The sequence below is a fragment of the Taeniopygia guttata genome, chromosome 3 (genome assembly GCF_048771995.1).
Source record: "Taeniopygia guttata chromosome 3, bTaeGut7.mat, whole genome shotgun sequence".
Lineage (NCBI taxonomy): Eukaryota > Metazoa > Chordata > Aves > Passeriformes > Estrildidae > Taeniopygia > Taeniopygia guttata.
The window spans coordinates 17,118,216-17,133,229 of record NC_133027.1 but is presented as its reverse complement, the minus strand read 5'-3'; the positions used below and the strand labels follow the sequence as shown (position 1 = coordinate 17,133,229).

Here is a 15,014-nt window from a genome sequence, read left to right as displayed (position 1 = left end):
ATGAGGGAAATACACCATTTACTCTGCCCAAGAGACCTGAGCAAAGCTGTAGTTTCTCAGCATTCACCCATAGTCTGCTTCATACTAACCAACAACATGTCCAGTGAAAAAGTCTCGCCATTGAACACGATACTCCTTTTCCTTGCCTTCACCATCCACAATTAATGCTTGAAATTTTTCTGAAAAGTGTTCAGCAGTTGCAGTTAAGTATAATTTAAAGTGCCTGTAAAAGAATTTACTTACATTTATTTTTAAGCAAACTATACACATAACAGATACATTCAATCTCCATTTTACTGAGGGTCCAAAAAAAGTCAAAAAGCAATAATTCTGATAAGCAGGCTACAAAAGCATATACTGTGTAACTGATAACTGTAAATATTTTAGAGTCACAGATGTTTAATTTAAAAAAGTGTAAAAAATAACCCCCTAAATCCAAAACAGTCACAGTTTGTTCATGATGTGCCTTCTTCATTTGCAATTAAGCAAAACCAGTTACTGGTAACTATTAAAAAAAAAAGTCAGACCAAGAAATTTCTTCATCTATTTGAAATTAAATTATCTTGAAGTTCTTACTTTCTGACATAATACAGGCAAAAGACCATACACAGAAATCTGAACTCCCTACATTTTTTACAATATATTGTCACAAAAACTGAAAACTATCCCAAGAAGTAGGCTGATAACCTTTTCTGGAAGAAGCCTGATGGGCTCTTGGTTTATGTGGGCTTTGGGTGAAAGATTTTTGGCATGCTCCTCTGCAATTATTCTGTAATCATCATTGGCAACTCACCCTAAAGCCAGTGTACACGAGGCAGTGCAAAACAGGGACACTCAGACATCTGATCCCATTAACTTTTCATAACTGCCCCTCCAAACTCAGAAAAAATGCCCTTTCAAACATTCAGAAATTCAAAAATTATGCATAACTTGCATGGCAGTTGAAGATGACATGGGGAAGGCACATGAATACACAGAGGACAAAAGATGTCATTCAAACAAAAATCGATCTACATTTGTTAATATAAAGTGTGATTCTGACCCTGCTTCCCATTTCAGATTCAGTTTCAGTGAATTTCAGTCATATCCTGCAAGGCATTTGTCTGACTCTCAGAATAAAATTTCTGCCATCTTCATGCCTGCTCCCTTCTATTTCTCCTCCCCCTTTCACCTGAGCTTTATTTCCCATCTTATAACAAAAACCAAAATACAAAACCAAACCAAACAAACAAAAGATGAAAATAAGTGTTTTATTTAATGGGACATACTCAACAGGAAAAGGATTAAACCTCTATGAAAATAAATACAGTCAACCTCTTGGGCAGCAGACCACACACACTTCCCAAACTGAAGGCTGAGATTTTCAAGAACCAGAGGACAGTCGAGAAGAACTGACAAGATTGCCAGATGAGGTATAAGTGAGATCCAGCCTAATCAGTGGGAGTAATCTACATGAAACTAAACCTAAGAATAAAGCAAAAGAAATCCTAAATTACTGCTATGTCAGCCATCAGAGAAATAAAATAGAATTTACTTTCCCCTTTCCTCTGAGCCTCTCTGAAGTCACATAACCATGCAGATCACTAACCTAGAAGAACTGGCCAGTCATGACAGAGAACAAGACAACAATTTCTGGGTTTGAAACTCCACATTACTCATCAGAAACTGAAGGAAAATATTATGCTATTTCATCACTGATGATTTAATTACCTTTGCAGGGCTGAAAAACTTAAGAGCCTCTCTACATGTGTCTCAGGCTGGAGGTCCCTCTTCTTCAGTGAGTGTTGCTGGATGCTAGACAGAGAAAGGATGTCGTAGTCTGAAAGCATGGACTCAACTGTGTCTGAAAGACCAACAAGGAAAGTTTTAGTTTCAAAAGACTTTTTTTTCCAAATGCACACATAAAAAAAGAGCAAACCAGAGACTCCCATTTCAACAGCAATACACAGTTTGCTTTAATTTTAACTACTGCACATTTCTCTAATGGCCTATTTTGTGTACGCAATTCAAAATCATAGAGTGAGACAAGACAATCTGAGAGAGACAGAGTTTGCTTCAATTTTTATACAACTTCTAAGCAACTCATCATTTTTAGTGCCACAGCAATGCAGAACTTATGCCCTCCCTGGCTGCCCCCAAGAAACTACATAGGGAGAACATCCCCATTTCTCTGGGGTAAATTACTCTCCTCACCTGCTGGTCCCCACATGAGTCTGAGGAAGAAAATAATTTAACCCAGGAGACTTAAACAAAGTTAATTGCAGACTGGACTGTATTGGGCCTTTCTGCCCAACAGTAGCCAGAAAACAGGTTATCTGCATAGCACAATCAATCAGAACTAACTAACACAGCAACTCATGTGAGATATCCTGATTTCCCAATACCTTACCATCATGCAAAACTTCTCTTCCTACTGAGAACACGAAAACTTATTCAGAGAAAGGAGACCAAGTGCCTGAATTCCTATGGGAGCATTACACACTACAAATTCATGTCAATATTCTTCAGATGTTTCCACCATTAACAAGTGCCTGAACTCCTATAGGAGCAGTACACACATTACAAATTTATGTCAATATTCTTCAGATGTTTCCACCATTAACAAGCTGCAAAAAGTGCTTGTGTCTTGCTGATAAAACCTCCTGCTACTTTGTAAGGCATTCCTTCATCAAAACACCCATCCACACTCCTGCTTCTCTGGAGCACCCACCACCCATCAAGACACACAACAACCACCCCGGCTTCCACTAACACTGATAGATTCAGTTGCTATTTATTCCCACATTGTCATTTTCCTTCTCAGCCAGAGGTGCTCACTCTTCACTGCACTAAATGAGGATTCAGATGTGTTTTACTAGAGACAAAAGTGCTCACCCAGACATTCTTTTTTTTTTTAAATGTCCTGTTTCCTTCCTCTCCATTTCCAGCTATGCTTCTAAACCAGACCTGACAGCTACCAAAGAGATTTTCTGTTAAGGAAGATGACATTCCTTCAGAGTCCCTGGTCACTAGTTTACCCCACTCAGCAAAGCCACCTCATGTGCTTTATTGGACTTTAAAGTAAGCAGCACCACTAACAAGGTATTGTGCAACAAACCAATATTGCCAACTTGAAATCTAGATGCTCACAGCTCTTGAAATATTATGGGTTTTTTAAACCTGACATTCAGTACCATAATTTATTCCCAAATCCACGCCTCCAAAGCCCAGGAAAGCTTTAAGAACACATGCACTGATCAGGGCAAGGAAAGCACCTTGTTTTTCCTTTCGCAAGGGGGTGGGTGGGTGGGGAGAATTAACCAGCAGTGTATGTCCACTAGTGTGCTTGTGTACACTGAAGTGAGGAAGGCACAGAAGCAAAGATGATCCTCACAGCCCTCCTGGCCCTGCACCAGACCCACTCACAGAGTGAGGCACGGGAAACACAGCTGCTCTCTTAGGCAGCAGAAGCCGCTGAGCCACAGTTCCCAGGCTTCTCCCTCCCTGGCCCTTGAGCAACACAGGAAGGGCAGAGCAGTTGCGATTTCCTGATTTCTGTTTACAACTCTCAGGTCGAGAGCACCTGCACATGATTACCATGTGTTTCGGGTTATATGCAAAGACAAGTCTCTATCACCATATCTTCTGTGGTGGGGGTTTTCCCCACATATGCCCCACTGTTGCATGTCAGGCAGGGCCTTCACCTTTAGGTTGCCCAGTAAATGCCTAACTTCCCCCTCCAAACAGCTGGTTTTTAGTTACAAAGTCTGTTCTATTTAATTGCTTTTTGTCTGGCATCTGCCCTCATCCAGAACCACTAGAAAGAGTGTAGGAACAGGCAAGGAAATAAATTCTGGAAAAAAAACCTCATTAAACTGCCTAGTTCTGAATTCATTTAATCAAACTCAAGATGCTGTCACTACACTCAGGCTAGAGCTGACCCCTCAATTAAAGTGAATGCTGATATACAGAATATCCAACACTGTTTTATGATTCAGACCAAGCATGTGGAACATGGGGTATGAAACAAGGTGTGGTACCCCTGCAATGCTGTTCAGGGTCTTGCCACGCAAGGTCTGCTCAAGAGGCACAACCCCAGCTACAAAACATTACTGTCCTTTTCCATCTCTGCCTCTGAAGTACAGACCAGACCCAAGAGAAAGCCATGCCAAAAAACAAGACATAGTTGCTACTATGGCCAGACAAAATGTCTCAGTTTCATGGCAAGAGAACTGAGAAGTCTGCTAAAAAAAATCAGGCTTTTTTACTTGGTAGGCAAGTCCTATTCCACCTTAATATACACAAAAACCCTTCTGGAAATGCCTCACAGAGACACAGGAAGGGTAGTAAGAACAAGACCTAAGAAGTTCATAAAGATGAGTAAGATGAGCAAGATGATTCTATTGAAGTAACAAATGAAACACACGGCACTCCCAGTTCCTGTAACCCTGAAACAAGAGTGCACTTGTTCATATTTCCTCTTACCCTTCCTAAATTTGTTTGCTTTTAATTTTACTTACAACATAAGTAGAGGCTTAAGACACACTCCTCCCAGACATAATCTGTTAACTAACTATGGTATCAGATAGATGTGGAACAAATAGATTGGTAATACAATACACTCAAATTAATTTTTTTCTGTAAAATGTTCATATTGTGAAAATGAATCCATGTTCATGGCTTAATGAAAATAAAAGATGAAGTGTCATTATTTTAAAGAAAACACAGAACTGTACAGAATCCAACTGTACAACAGTCTGTGGATGGGAGCCACAGAAAGCATATACTTGACTTTTTATTCAAGTTTTAAAATGTTTCTGGTATTCCTTCCCTATTATCTTCATTATGGTCCAAGAGTCATTTCCCATGGGCTTCAACAGACCTGAGCTTAGGTTTCCCAAACCATTTATTTGCAGTTCAATCCCTCCCACACCCTCCAAGATCTCTGCATTCCTGTCATTTTAGGGAACATCTTAATTGCATCCTGATATGGCAAGTATTTATTTACTGCCACCACCCTTCACCTCATGGTACCTTCTTTCCCAGAGGGAAACCTCCTAAGAACATACAGAAATCGGGTTTGTATGAGAGACAAGGAAAGAACGTCACGTGACAAAGACAATATCCCAAAGTTCTCAAGAAGAAACCCACAGCACTGATCCACCTCTACCCCTAGCTTTGAACCCACCAACTCTTGCCTCTTTTTTTTTCACCTTGTTTCTGGGCTAAAAGCCTCCTGGCACAAGACCTTCAGACTTGACACAGGAAAGCAGCTTTTAATAAACTCTGCACCAGCACCAAAGACCTCAAGAATGCACAGGAGAACAGCTTAACTCCCTGAGTTGGAGGCCACTCTGCATGTGTTTCAAAAGAAGTTTCTCTTTCAGTGCTCAGCTAGCAATTCATATACTAATGTCAGCCTTCTCCAACCAGCTTGGCTTTCGTAAGTTCAACAGTAAATTCCCATGATCTCATGCCCCATCTATTGTCTGTAACCCAACAAGTAAATGTGGCATTCAGCCATTTCATAAGCATTCTTTTGCACTGCATCATTTATGGAAAGGTTAAGCTTATCTAGAAGCATGAAGTTTTAACCCAGAAGATATAATTATATTTTCTAGAACTCTCTTCAAGAAAATTATCCCATGATAGAAAATATTCCTACCTAAAACTCGGGATCCAAAATTCAAAAAAAAAATTACTTTTAGGATTTAAAAAAGACGACTAGATAATCAGTGAGACATGCAGGGATGATTGCAGTTATTTCTCCAATCATCGCAAGGGAATAAATAAAAGCAGAAATAATTTTTCTGTCAAAGGCACTGGAATGGGATGACAAGCCTGCAGGGAGCACTCCTACAACAGGCACTGCAAACACATTCAGGAAGGATTTTGTAGTGGGACTGTTAAATCAGTTTCGTCTCCAAGACTGAAGAAGGGACTCCAGGATGTATTTTATACTGTACTCATCAACTACATTGGGGTTCTGATCTCAAGCTGATTTCCAATGGGTATCAAATACCTATCAAAAGCTTATGAGCAGTTGACTAGTAACAATTTTTCTGATTCAGCTGAGAAGTGACTGAATAGAAGGGCTCCATATTCTTTATTGTTACTATTTAGTTTTGTATGCTCTTCTTGTAAATTAAAATATTTTAATTGAAGTAACTAAGCACAGCAATTTGAAAATTAATTCAGAGTCTCAGAATTTAGACTAGGAAACACAGACTGGAGTTTTTCCAGCTTGAAGCACAAGAGCTAGAGCAGGTGTCCATCACCCTACATAAAACAGCTGCCCTTGTGTTTGTAGTAACAGCTGCTCACTGGCTGCAACACAGCTGGATTGTTTGGCTGCACCACCATTGCAGAGAGTGCTAATGGAGAAGGCAAATATATTCATATTTCAACTGGGCACACAAATGGTCTGTGCCGGGCAGGAGGTGATGCAGTCGTGCACAAATGTTTGTGGATACCCTCTCTGAACAGCTTTACTGCTTTTAGGAGACTGTTGATGAAGAGGACACATTGAGAAGGTTTATCATGGGAAAGCTGGTCTGTAACAACTCCTTGCACGTGCTGTTAATATTTCTCCAGTACATCTGGTACAGAGGCATTGCCAGAGACACAATAAAAAGTGAACTGAAATACTTAACCCACACAAAACAGCCCATGCTTTCAACAGTTCAGATAAATCATGTTTACTTGTTTCCACTGAAGAGTGGTTGCTGCTTTGCTCATCAAGAACATTAAACAGAAGAACTTGTATGAGAAACAAGTTCAAAGAAAGAACCAAATACATGTCAGCATTCTAATAAACCATAACAAGGTAAAAGTTTACACTCTGAGCACATTTCTGGACAAACCTGTAAGTAAGAACAATCAGCCACATCAGCTGAATGTTTTAGAAGGCATGTTTTTAACTGGATCCCAGCTGCATCAAACTAGTCAAACCACCTGAGAAAACAAGGTGCCTGCACTCACTCACTCGGCAGCAGATGAAGCCTCCGGGTAGGGTTAATCACCCTTGTGCAGGGAGGGCAGGGATGCTGCTGCTTTATTGTCCACCAGCTACTCCACAGTGCACTTCTCCTGCAGTTACACTGAGCAACTACTCCCTCCTTATCACACATTCAGACATGCCAGTGATGGGTATCATGGAAAAACTAACAGCTTACTAAATACCCTTTAGCTCATCTCAGGAAAAACTTTTTCATGTAGCAGCACCTTTATACTGCTCCAAAATTTTTCCCCAGAGTAAAATAAACATTTGTTTCTAGGCAGTGGGAATATCTCCTTAAGGGTGTAAATTCTGTTTAGCAGAAGCTATATAGATAATTAAGCTGCTGTTTCTGGTGGTTTTGAATACAGCTGAATACCCACAATGGTCCTACACATTACCTCACACACTTCCAACCTTGCAAATTATCTCCTTCACTAATCACATCTTAAATAAGGACCAGCGAGGAACAAAACTTACACTGTTGGATCTACTTGATTTAATAACTGTCTGTCCTATTAATGCCAATAGACCACTTTTCAAAGGAAAAGAAAAAAAAGCAATATCCTGCCAAATATTGGCATTATAAAAAATAAGGAAGTCTACTGAATTAACATCCTCATAATTAAAGTGAAATGAGGGCAATACAGCCATCCCATCTTACAACAGGACAGCATCATATGACCTGATGCTCAAAAAACCCCCAGCACAACCCACCCCCAAATCACGTGCTTTCATACATCCTGCAGAGAGGAACTGCCCAGTCATGGGATGCAGTGTTCTCTGGAAACAGACCATTTGTCTGGCTATCAAAACACTACAAGCCTCACCACTGTATAAAGATACCACATCACAAAATCATGCTGTGTCACAAAATAAATTTGAGTGGAGCTGATTCTAGGTAGACACTAATTACTGTCTAGATGACACTTGTGAGACCAACCCCTTCACTTCTGACTGCATTTCTTTTCCATGTGGATACAACTTTGGACTCATTCACATACAAGCTTCCAAAATTAGAGGCACATCACAGGTACTGAGGCGCAGAATTTTACTATTTCAGTGACAACCTGAAAAGGTGCGAAAGGAAACCAAGGGATATCATGTTCTTGTTCAACACCTCAGTAATTATGGATCAGCATCTACTGGATGGCAGCTGTAGCTGCCTCCCTTCATAACAGAGCCCCCTTGCCTTCCCACTTCCCAGTCCATGCACCTACATAGGTTAAAAATGCAAGTATCAAGGAGGGAAAAAAGTACAAATAATGCACATTAGGGCAACACAGGAAGACAGGGATGGATATTGTGAAGAGATGCAGGCCACAAGTGACAAAGATGGACAATACATGTATCTGCAAGAATGGAAGACATCAGGAAGATCATTAGAACCACTGAGAGGGTTGCTGGACATCCCCAAAACAGGCAAGTTCATGTGCTACACACGAAGATCACAGAAAAGGACAGCAGGATAAATTGCTCTTCGTTAAAAAAAACTAGCTCTTGGGTTCACAGCAAAGCTCGTGCTATCATCAGTCTGGCAAACTCAGACTCCTACAGTTTATGAAAAAGCTGTTTAAAATGGAAACTAAATATGAACTTCTATGGCAAAGATAAATCTCTGCCGACTACAAAACACAGTTACACCTAATGTGCCAGTGCTAGAGTATGGCTGACTGGGCTTCCTCACTTGGCCCTTCCAGCCACAGAGCAAAAATCCATGCTGGGGCTTCTGCACGTGCACACAAAAATTCCAGAGTAGCAGAAGCATGAAACTGAGATGAGTCACTGCTATCAGCAATGTAGAGCAGCAGTGAAGTTGTCAGTTTTTACTGAGGAAAAAGTTAAACCACACCAAATCTTAAATGCAAACAGGAATTTTACTTTTTGTCTGCTTAAAGGTAAGAACAAATTGGCACTACTGAAAACCAAACTCATTCCGAGCACTGGATTATGCTCCCATTACAAAAATCTTGCAACAGTTAAAGGTAATTCTTATTAATTAGACTTCAATGTAGCATTGACATTGTTCTTTTTTTTGACCTTGAGTACTTTTTGCAGAAATTACACTTCAATCACTTTTTTTCAGTTGGAAATGGAAACATTGACCTATTCATCTGAACAAATGAAAACAAATTTGAGAAAAGTACTTGAAAACCTTGATATTAAGTAACTTCATGGAAAAGATTGCTAATCCACAGCACAAAAATAATATTGGTCATTTACATTCAATAGGGACATGTCTACACCAAGCATTTGCTGTTTATACAAAGACACTGCATCAACAAATTCCTGCAATGATTTTGAAATAATCCCACCATATCCTGGGCAGGGATCACATGCTGTGGGACTGCGTGTCCTTGAATTCTCCACCATGTGATGCATGGTGAGAAATACACTCAACCTTCAGCTTTTGGGGACAAACTGCAAAACCAGCTCCATCTAAAACAGTAATCTTGCTTCAAAGGATGTCCAAATGGGGTAAGAAACTGTAACAAAAAAGCAGATCATGGTAGAGAAATTAACCATTTGATCCTCACCTAGGTCTTGCCTTAGTCTCCAACAGAAGCTTCAGTCCAGCAGGATAAAATTTAACCTTGCATTAAGATTTTTGTCACTAATTATCTCACTGCACATTCTTGACACTGAGCTAAACTTCCAATCCCTAAATTCTCTGGCAGCAAGTTACGTTCCTTTGGACTTCCTACATTTTGTCACAACAAGTGTGAAAATTCAAAACTGACTTCAAATCCATTTATGCTGCCCTCTGTATCACTTAGCTGCCCTGGTTTATTCATCAACACTACTACCATTTGTTTTTTTCACTCAACAACTTCTAAATCTGAGTCTTCTGATGTGCATTAGGTAGGTTTGCACAGAACCATTTGTACCATTTCTCTAGCTCATGCAATTGTTCTGAGTTCTGTGTGGCATTTCTGTGGTATAGAGAAAAAACTGGTGAAAATCAGGGTACCTGCCTCAGATTTTATTAGTGCAATTTGGCAGGTAGAAAAAGATCCCCAGTTAGTGATTTAAAGACTATCATCTGTAAAGCAAAGGATGAACTATCTTATTTTAGCTCCCCACCTAGCTTGAGACAAAAAGTTCTCATTCAAAAGACACAACAGTAGAGTAAGACACATTTTACATCCAGACTCTGCTGGGGGCAATCCTGCACAAATGCTGCACAGTGGCAGCACACAACTTGTACCACTGTATTGTAATACAGATTCAGGCAATTCTTTAGCTATATTCAGTGACCTATTTGCCTATTCAGCACCTAAGCTGGATATCTGCACTGTTACTCTTTTCAAGTACCTTAAGCTTTGTTACCATTCAGATGTGTCTGAACTCCAAGACAAACAGCATAAATATTGTATAGGTATAAAAGGTTATCTTCAGAGATAAATGACAACAAAGAGAAAAATCTTGAAAGAGCTGCCATTAATTTTTCTGGGGCCAAACAACAGTATCAGTCACTGTATTGCGTAGTAGAGCCCCATTTCTCTAGAAATTGATCCTGGATGTCAACATTACTAAAAAGAGTACACCTAAAGACAAACTGAGCTGGAAATCATTCTGCCTTCATCCCTCACCTGGAACACAACCCTTTCCACCCCCCAAAAACAATGGGGCAGGTGCTTGGACAGTCACACTGTGAGCTGCTCCACAATAATGGAGTTCACGGAGAGAAAATATATCCTTTACTGAAAATAAACCAAAACCAATCAAACAAAAACCCCAAACCACTAAAAAACAAAAAAAACACCCTGATTTAGGAACCAAACAAACCCCAAAACAAAAAAAAAAAAAAAAAAAAAAGGGGGGGGGGAACCAAACAAAAAAAAAGAGATTAACTTCCAGACAGCTCACATTCCATGAATGTGCTCACAGGAATGGGGAAGGGATTGGAAAGCTGAGGTCAGGTTGTGGCAGTCTCATTTTAGATCAGTTTAGACTCCTGGAGCACCACACCCTAAGATTACTTCAGCCAAAAAAAGCTGGAAAATGACCCACATCATTTTATCACTTATTCTATTCTTTGTAAATTTTGTTTTTCACTGTATAATTTTTTTTCCTCCTTGAAAAACTAAACTCAGAGTAATAAGCGAGAAGTTCTCAATAGAAATCACAAAATGTTAATTCATGAAACTTCCTTACAGTGCTCAGCAGAAATCTGATTTCGGTTCCCAAAAATTAAGCTGTGCGTAAACAAAGCTTTCAAAATGGTAACACTGAAATTATTAGAAGGAAAAGATGATATTTAGAAAACCAAGCTGTAAGATGAGGACAACAGAACTCCAACAAAAGATGAACATAAAACCACAATAAAATAGGCAAAGGTATTTTTAAAAGCAGCTTATAAAAGGCAGAAAGCTAATACTTAAAATATTTTTTCATTTTACGAGAAGAAACCACACAGCATAATAACCAAAGGGGCTTGTAAAACAAGTAAGATGCAAAGACAGTCCCAAGAATGGATGCTAAAGGCCAGTACCAATAACTGACCTTGGTATTCCCCGCAGAGGAGATAAAAAGTTCCCCAAAAATAACTTTTTGCCATGATAGGGTACATGTAAAGACTTGTGTTCAAGACTCAGGAAAAGAGGCTTTAAAACAACTCAAGAAAATTACCAATAAATCAACAGGATATGAATTTATTACCCCAAGAGTTACAAAACACTGCAAAAATAGAACTGGTCAACTCCTAACTGTGGTATGAGACTAAAGAGCCACGGGTGTAGTGCATGAGGTCTGAACAGACCAATTTCCACTCCAGGTACTACCTAAGGGCCTAATCAACAAATACATTCAATGTCCCAAGGGCAAACAGGTAACAATAACAACATGTAAGTTATTAGACCTGGGGGGGCTAAATAAGATACCAGGAAAGTAGTGCCTCCTATACATATATATATATGTGTGTATATATATATATCTGGCAGTAGTGTGTGGATAAAAGTAACAGCTAATGTAGCACACATAGATTTTTCAAATTCCCTCACAAAATACTTTTGTAAATTTAGTTTACTGGACAACAAAACAAAACATATGATGAAATTCAAAGTGTGAATGTGTGAAATAACATGTGAGGAAAAGAGTTCCCCACAGTATTTACACATCAAAGTATATAGGTACAATTATTACCGCTCAAAGCAAAACAAAACAAAAAAAGAAACCAAAAGAAACCCACCAAAAGAAAACAGAAACAAACAAACCCACCCCCCCAAAGAAAATAACTGTAAACAAACAAAAAACACAAAGAAAAGAGAGCTTGGAGTGACTATTAAAGACCAAAAATTACTCAGAAAGGAAACAAAATCAAAAGCATTCATAATTATAAATTTATACTGCCTTTGTATTACAAATGGTGTCTTGCAGCCCTGACCATACATCTCAAATAAATAAAAATCCAACCCAAAATATACAGACAAAAGTAATCAATAAAGTCAGGATGCTTTCCTCATACTAAGAATTATTATATGGACTAATATTTTATCACTTAAACAACAAACAGTAGTACAAATGAGATAAATTGCATAGGTATGTAAGTCACTACAGGTGCGAAAAAAATGAATAATTCTTCCAACATTTAGAAACAGAAGGAATGAGGTTTTCCTCCATGCAGTATTTCATAAAGTTGAAGAGCTCATAGTCCAGGCACAGTGGTACGTAGGCCAAGAAGATAAAAGCCACCAGATAAAGACTGCATGAATTCATAGCAGAGAGGTCCTTCAGAAGGTGTGAAAGTCTGACAGCCCAAGGTGCAACCGCTGTTCAGGACCTCCCTGACCTGCCTGATGCTGAAAGGACACGCTCTCTTTATTTCTATTACACTTCCTGGGGCATCCACCACTGAGCCCCATCCTTCCCAGGTTCCTACAGCCACAAACTCCTGAGGTGTGCACAGATCCACCTCAGGTGCAGGAGAGGAGGGCAGAGGTCAGACATCTCTCAGGAAATGTGCTGAGAGATCCAAGCCAAGAAAGGAGACTTGGAGCAGTCCCTGCTGGCCTCGGTGACTGGAGACAGGACAGCTACCTCTGTGGGGATGTACAGTTGATTAATCACTGGAACAGTGTTCATAGACTGCCTTTAGACAGTTCAGTTGTTCATTTGAATGTCAGCATCATCCCAACGTGAATCCCCACCCCACACAACAATGGGCTCAAGGAAAGCAACAGAACTTATCACAAAATTGTTTTTGTACATTTGATTTTCAAAACAGGGGTTTTCATGTGGGGGTCAGATATTTTCCCTTTAAAAACCTTTCAAAGGAAACAATAATTCTGCTGCTCCAGTGATGAGGAACCATGATACAGAGAAAAGGGAAAATAGAGCGAAGACAAGGATCCAAGAAGTATGCAAGATACGGATCTTAAGGGCAAGACACGGCCACTGCCTCGTGCAAGAATCCATCTGCCATTTCAGTGATAAGCTTTTGCTTATCAAACGAAAGTCTGCAACTTGTTCACTGCAAAGCAGAAGCTTAGACGCAAAACTGTTTATAGAAGTGAAATAAAGCAGCGGTTCTCCTCCGTGTCAAGCTTTTCTAGAGGTCACTTTCAGCTCCAATGGCTTCGGGCTCTCTGGTGACTCTCCAAGCAGAACTGTGAAGGGAGGCCATTTATACGATTTTGCCCAGTGAGGCTGTGCAGCCTCCCTCCCTGGAGATATTCCAGAACCGCCTGGATGCAATCCTGTGGGATGCGATCCAGGACGACCCTGCAGGAGCACGGACACTGGAGCAATGACCCACTGCGGTCCCTTCCACCGACCTGTTCTGGGACTGTCCCGCCTCAGCAGAACGCGAACTCCTGTGAGGAAACTCCTCAGCAGACCGAGTGTGAAGACAGCGGTGTGTCCCCACAGTGATCCCAGCACTGCCCACCAGCGATGCCTTCGCTCCAGGGCCGCTCTGCCCGCCCCACACATCGCCCACCGCTCCCCCATGGCAGAGGCGGGGGTGCCGCGCCCTCCCCACCATCACCGCAGTGGTCTCTCCCTCCTCCTCCCCTCTCCCCTCCCCTCCGGGGTTGCCGTGGTCGCGCCCTGTCCTCACCGTAGCGCTGCGGGCGCTGCGGGTGCCCCAGCGCCTCCAGCCCGCCCGGCCCCCACAGCAGCACCAGGGCCGGGACCAGCCACAGTCGAAGCATCATGGTCCGGACGCGGCCTCCTCCGGTGCTGCGCGCCCGCTGCTCGCATCCGCTCGGAGCAGCTCCGCCCGCCGCCCGCCGCGCCGGGCCCGCCGCCCTCCGCGGCCCACACCCGGAAGCGCGGCGCTGCGCGCGGGGCATTGTGGGGCGGGCGGGGACGCCATCTTGGGCGGGGGCGGTGCGGGGGGCGGTGCGCGCCGCGCTGTGGGGCGGGAGGCGGCGCGGCACGGCTCGGCACGGCACGGCACGGCACGGCGCTGCGCTGTGGGGCGTGAGGCGACACGGCACGGCACGGCACGGCACGGCACAGCACGGCACGGCACGGACCACGGCGCGGCACGGCACGGACCGCGCCGGGGCCTCGGGTCCAGCCCCGCCGCTCCTGCAGGGTCATCCTGGACCGCATGACACAGGACCGCATCCAGATGGTTCCTGAGTGTACTCAGGGACGGAGACAGCAGCCTCTGGACAGTCTGTTCCAGCGCCTGCTCGCTGGCAATGCTGTTCTTCCTCTGAGAGCGCTTGCTTTCTTGGGACATCCTCACCACAGCCCCCTCACGGCCTCCCCAGGGCAGGAACAGACCCTGGAAAGGGATAAGGCTCTGGGTTCTGCAGTGCTCTCTGGGGCAGCCCCTCTCTGAGGTGTGGATCTGCCTGGGCAGGACCCTGCTGCTCTCAGGCCTTGCACTCTCAGTGATGCCACTCACAACTGCATTTGCTGCTTCTCCCCTGCCCACATGAGTGACTGTACTCAGTGACTTTCCAAGGTTTTGTGTCGTTTCCTTAGCAGAACTGAGGATTGTGGCACTTAGTACAAATAATAAGTGATGGGTCCACGACTCAACTGTTCCCAAAGAGCATGCCTTATTGACATAAAAGCACAG

General features: G+C 42.3%; 1 protein-coding gene across 1 annotated transcript in view; it reads right to left on the bottom strand.

Moving 5' to 3' along the window:
• The window catches only part of ADAM17 (ADAM metallopeptidase domain 17), a 34,769-nt gene extending 20,479 nt beyond the window's left edge, over positions 1-14,290 (bottom strand). Inside the window, exons 1-3 of the mRNA XM_002197838.7 lie at positions 14,037-14,290; positions 1,711-1,843; positions 90-223 (exon numbers count right to left, since the gene is read on the bottom strand). Of these exons, the coding sequence (XP_002197874.3) occupies positions 90-223; positions 1,711-1,843; positions 14,037-14,271 (502 nt within the window). The 5' untranslated portion in view covers positions 14,272-14,290. The remainder of the gene's footprint in view (positions 1-89; positions 224-1,710; positions 1,844-14,036) is intronic.
• Positions 14,291-15,014: the final 724 nt, after the last annotated feature.